At 54.0% G+C, this 6,000-nt stretch overlaps 1 protein-coding gene across 1 annotated transcript in view; it reads right to left on the minus strand.

Annotated features, from left to right (window-relative positions):
• LIMCH1 (LIM and calponin homology domains 1) overlaps positions 1 to 3,936 on the minus strand; it is a gene marked incomplete at both ends in the record, with an annotated part of 360,621 nt that extends 356,685 nt beyond the window's left edge. Inside the window, one exon of the mRNA XM_080697252.1 lies at positions 3,841 to 3,936. Within this exon, the coding sequence (XP_080553378.1) occupies positions 3,841 to 3,936 (96 nt within the window). The remainder of the gene's footprint in view (positions 1 to 3,840) is intronic.
• Between the last annotated feature and the right edge of the window lie 2,064 nt (positions 3,937 to 6,000).

Consider the following 6,000-nt stretch of genomic DNA (forward strand, 5'->3'; position numbering starts at 1 on the left):
AATAAAAAGGGCTGGGGAGTTAACTCAGAGGTAGAATTCCCCTGGATTTAATCTCCAGTACCAAAATAAATAAATAAATAAATAATGGGATGAAATTGCAAGTAACTGAGTTTTCTATGATGGAAATAGGGTTTTGATGAATTTTCTTCAAAATTAGCCTCAGTGAGCAACAATGGAGCACTGGAGGTGCAGCTCAGTGGCAGGCCACTTGCCAAGCATGTGTGAGGCCCTAGGGGTGATCCTCAGTATTAAAACAAGAAAAAAGAAAAAGAAAACAGAAACAACAGTAGCAATTTCAATGGTACTAATCATGATATGACTGTAAGAAGAGTCATAGATGTAGAAAATATGGTAATAATTCTACTATCCCTTATACAGCGCTTCCTAAGTACTAGGCACTATTCTAAGCATTTTAAACATATTACTTAGTAAATATGGCACTCCTACATAGTAGGCGGGCTATTATTAGTATCCTGTTTTACAGATGTTTTCAACAATATCTCTTTGTTGTTTTTGTTGTTAACAATTAAAGCTGTCTTTCAAAGAAAATATTCCGGAACCATAAGGACAGGAAAAGCAGCTTGCCCAAGGTCACGCAGCTAGAAGGTGACAGACCCGGGATGCCCAGCCCCATAGCTGGACCTCTCAGCCACAGCCACAGCCACAGCCCCACACTTAAGGACCCCCTGCTTAAGACAAAACCTTCTAGAGCAGAAATATGGAAGGAAGTCAGTCACACCCCTGCCTCCTGGCAGACAATGCTTAAAGTTGTCTGTTTCCTTTAGGGGTCTCTCAAACCCACAGTAAGCATCCTGCTCCTGCAGCCATTAAGTCACTGGAAGTGTCACCCATTTGTCCCCACAGGGGCTGGGAGCTCTAGGAGAGCTTTTGCCAGCATAGGCAGAAGTTGGGGGTGGGGTGAGGTAGCAGCCTCTTTCCCAGGCTACATTTCCTGCCCAGTTACACAGTCCTCAAATAGCCAAGGCTACAGGGCCAGCTGAGAAATTCCTCACTGAGAAGTTAGGTGCTCCCTCCCTCCTTGAGCCTTTATTAAGAATTCAACCCCTCAGGGCTGACCAGGGACAGAGGAAGAAGGACTGCAGGCTGAAGTTTGTTTATTAACCTGCTGCACCCAAGGGAACCCTTTTTTTTCTGAAAGGGTAAAATTCCTGACTACTCAAAAAGCAGCAGGAAAATAAAAAGTCTGTGGGAAATTTAATCACCAACTGAACAAAAGCAAAAAACAAAGGACTCCCAATGAGGATGTTGCCAGAAATAATGGGGCTCCTGACGGAGATGCTATTGTCTCAAGATAAGAGTCCCCCGGGGAACTGGGCTCACACTAAGTACTATCTTACTGCTATATTGGGGGGGACTTTGTTCACTGGGCATCTGCCCACAGAACCACCAATTCTTACCCAGGTTCCAAGGGCCTGCAGAGGCATCATTTACATTTCAAGAGGAACCCAGAGAAGGAAAGGAGTTTCTATCTTTCCTTGGAGCAAATACCTTTTCATACAGCCCGGGAGGGAGAGGGAAGCTCTCCTTTCCCTGAAATCGTGAAATCGAACCCCACATTTGAAAGGAGATAGGCCGTTTCAATAATGCACATGGAGGGCCCTGGCCGCCTGGTCCTGAAACCATGCAGCAACTAGTAGGGTTTTCACATTCTTAAATCCATAGAAATGGCAAAGTATTGAGAATAATACTGTCTGTCAGGGCCAACCCAGGCTCTACTTTCTTAGAGAACCTCTCGCTCCTTTTCTTAAACCTGCTATGAAAGCTTATGTCCTGTACTGCTTAATAGCCTGAAATATATCACTACTTAAAAAACAGACCATAACCACAAATGGTTTATATCTTGATTTAGGTAGTGGCTATAGTAGTAGATACATATGCCAAAATCCATAGAGGGGTACGCTTCAGATGTATGCCCTTTCCTGTATGTAATTTATACCACAATAAACTTTTTGTATGTGTGTGGTACTAGGGATTGAACCCAGAGGCATTCAACCTCTGAGCTACACTCCCCCTCCTTTTTTTATTTTTTATTTTGAAACAGAGTTTCCTTAAATCACCAAGCACTGGCAAGCCTGCAATCCTCCTGCCTCAGTCTCTGGAGTACTGGGATTACTGGGGTGCATCACCACACCAGGCACTTTTTATTTTAATTTTTTTAATTTTTTTATTGAACATAAATGGTATATACCAGGCACTTTTTTAAAGCAGACTATGTCCACAGTACCCACAAATAAAGAACCTGGGAATGAACTACTTGCCTTTGTGAATAGGAAGACTATGTTTATACGCTCCCTCCACCCAAGCCCACATCTAAAATCTCTCCTGGGAATTTTCAAGTTTAAGAAAATAAAAAATAGTCATTCAACTCTCCACTAAACCAGCAACTACAAATGTCGCCATATCGCCTGTGAGCCCAACTTTGCAGAAAGAACACCTGTCACCGCCACGCCTTCTAGCCACAGATCAAAAATAAAAAGCCAATGTCTTTTTTTTTTTTTCCTCATGGGGTGGTGAGCTATCAAATTATGGGAGACATGCCTGGCCTCTCTGCCATAGAGTCTCGAGTTTATTCTTCTATTTCTTTTCCTCTATTTTTAAGTAGATCCTTCTAAGATCTGCAGAACACTTGCTTGCTCGGAGTTAGTTAACCCTGCAAGATGCGGGCCTGGGACTGGAGCCTTCCAGCAACCTCAAGCGAGAGCGGTTTCTGCAGGCAGTTTTAAATCAGTAGCCTGGTAGCTCGGTCACCCCAGCAGGGTTTGAGATCTGCGGTGCCTCGGGTGGGGGCGGAGTCACTAGGTGACAGTCTGAGTATTGAGTAAGAAGCTTCATCACTGCTGGGTCATGACATAGCGGTACCCTTCCTCTGCACTATCTTAAAGAGGGCTTCGCGTCCCGGAGGAAAACGACGGGCCCATAAAGACCTCCCATAGAAGCTCCCCTTACGGACCTCGGGGAAGGGGCAGCTCTCCCCCTCGCCCCCTCACGCCCTCCAAACGTCCTGACGGCCACCGACAGCCCAGTTCCGAAGCGCAGAGCTACCCAGCTACATCTGCAGATAGACATCGTGAATCAGAATCGCCCAGCGAGCGTTTCCTGGCTTCGGCCGAGAGAGGAGAGTGATTTCTCTGGCCTGCCACCCAGTCGTTTAACAAGTGAAACACGCCGCCAAGCGAGCCGGGCACCCAGCCTCTGGGAGCCCACCCCGCCGTCTCTGGGACGGAGCCAGGCTGCCGATGGCGGGGCAGCTCCTCTGCAGATGCTGCGCTCGCAGGTGGGTCTTGCAGGTTCTCCCCGCCCGGGGAGCTTGGCCGGCCTCACACCTGAGCCGGTGCCAAGAGTGCTGCAAATCTCCGGTGGGTCTGCTTCTCGGTGGAGGCACGGCCAGATCCGCTCCGGAAGAGCGGGTAGGGAAGCCCAAGGTGGAAGGTGGGACGCGGAGCGGGACACCCCCAAATGCGGCGCCCTCAAGGACTCCGGGCTCGCGGCCCCTGCGCCTCTGCGGCGCCCGCTGGACCTGCGCTCCCCTCGGCGGCGCTCGGACGCGGCGCCAGCTGAGGCTCCGAGGTCTGGGGGCTGGCGGGGCGAGGTGCAGAGGACCTGCCCCCTGCGCACCGCCGGACTGCGGCGTCCCCCGTCCGCGCCCGCCCTCCCGGGTCCCCCAGGCCGAAAGCCCCGCGGATCGCAGCTCGCCCAAGGCCCTGGCGGGTGGCCCGCAGCAGCTGGCCAAAGAAAGAGGGGGTTGGCGACGCTGGACCTGCGGTCCGTGCGCGCGGGTCACCGGCTCCCGGCGCCCCTGCAAGGGCCACCGGCACCTACCTCGATCCACTTCTGCGCCTCGGAGAAGGCGGGCTCGGGGGGCGGCTCCGGCTGCAGGGGCTGAAGAGCTTCCAGACCGAGAGCGGGACAAGCCATTTGCGAAGCCCCGCGTCCGCTCGAGCGCTGGGCCGCCGGGATGAGCACCGCCGCCGCCGCCGCCGCCGCAGGAGCGCGCTCCCCGCCCCTTCCCGCCGCCGCCCCGCCCCGCGCCCGCCCGCCCGCCCGCGGGTCCCGGAGCCCAGGGCCCGCCGCAGCCCCCAGCGCCCCGAGCGCACGGCGCCCAATAGACTCCCTCGGCGCCCCAGCTTCCCCGCCCCCGGGGGAGGGGGGCCGGCGCCCGGGTAAAAATAACCTGGAGTGATCGCTGGGTGTCTCCCGCCCCGCTCACACCCGCACCGGGAGAGGGACGCAGGCCCGGGGCCGCGCAGATCCCGCTGCACCTGGAGACGCGCGCCGAGGGGGGCGCACGGGTCCCGGGAAGGCGGCGCCCGGGCACCTGCTGGGCCACCCGCGGCCTCCGCGGGCCAGGGGGGCGGCCTCCGACCCGGCGCCCGGAAGTGATCGGCCACCTGATCTTTCCGTAAGAAAAGAAGAAAACTCCGGGGAACTAAGTACCTGTGCCCTGGCCGGTGGGTTCATTCCACCCATGTTTATTGGGCGCCTACGGTGAGCCAGGCGCCCCGGCTGGACAGGTGGAAAAAGGAAGAAAAACATCTCCGAGCCCTTGTGCTCAAGATGGTCGCAATCTAGGAGTGGGGTGTTGTGCAGACAAGAAACGTGTAAATCAAAAGGTCACTGCAAAAACGTGCGTGGGTTTTAGCACGTGAAAGTGCTAGCTGATTTCCAACAGCCTTTCCAACCTGTTCCTGGGACCCTCTGTTAGGCCCGGTTCTGTTAATGAACAGGTGGGCAGAGGGATGGAGGAGAGAGAAAGGGGGTAATTATTCTCCCTTTCTGCCCTGCCCGAGTCCAGGGGCTCGGCTACATCATCTGCCAGGGCTGCAGCTGTCGGACCCTCCCCTACAGCGACTTTCCTGAAGGCAACCAGCCTGTCTCCTCTTGCCACACACAGCCCCCAAACCCAGCCTGGCAAAAGCCCCTTCTCATCCTGTCTGGTTTCCAAGCTGCCTATCTCTTTCCAACAGTCCCTTAAACCCTTCTCAGCCACCCCAAATTGAACATGGTTTCCACTTCACATGAGAGCCAATTGGTAGTCATGAAGTTTTTCCCAGAGGAGATGGTGTGTAGACGTGACATAAGTGGAAGAGAATAGCCACGCAGCAGTCCCTGAAAGCATGTCCAGAGAGGTGCCCAGAGATTGGAATGAGCTTGGTGATGGTGGAGGAGCCCTCAAAGGATGACAGTCGGGACAGGCAACCCCATCCAGAGTGGGGGCTGGAGGCTCCCTGCAGTGTAGACTTGCTGCATGGTCTCTGCCCCCAGTGAGCCCAGCGCATAGTGTCTCGGGGCTCTTGGCTGACCTGAACCACATGGAGTCTCCTCTCTAGAAAAGGCTGCTGGCCAGAAGTGTCTGCTGCTGGCAGGAGGTCCGTGGGGTCCCAGCAGCTAAGCCTGTTTTCTGTTCAGAGTCTGAATGTCATCTTGGTCCAGTTCTTCTGCTCTAACAGAAAGAAGAAAAGCAAACCTGCAATTACACCATTACCTGCTTTGGAGCCAGACAGGCTTTAGTTTATTCACTTTGAAAACACTTGTATGGCCCTTGTGCGGTGCCAGGCACTATTCTAAGTGCACTGCAAATAACTGACCAACCCAGTCCTAGTCCAGCCCTGTCAGATAGAGCTGTTATCATCCCTTGGAGGAGGCCTCGGGACTCAGTGGGGTGTCAGGCCACCCATGATAGGAAAGCCTGGACTGTGGCCCAGACAGCCTGGCACCCACGGGGTCTGCTGCTCACAGCACACCCGGCTACCTTACCAGATGCTGCTGCTTGCATGTGTGCCTCAGTTTCCTCCTCTCAAACGAGGCTGAAATGGCCACCCAGCAGATTCATGGGAAGGAACGCGTGGCCACTGAATGTGGAGGAGCCAAGCTGGGCCTGGAGCAGAGTGCTCAGTCTAAGCCAGTGGACCACCTCTGCCGCCCCGGCAACCAGAAAAGAGAGGGAAAGCCTACAAAGAAAAGCCAAGGAAGAGCTGATGC

Source organism: Muscardinus avellanarius (assembly GCF_963383645.1).
Source record: "Muscardinus avellanarius genome assembly, chromosome: 6".
Lineage (NCBI taxonomy): Eukaryota > Metazoa > Chordata > Mammalia > Rodentia > Gliridae > Muscardinus > Muscardinus avellanarius.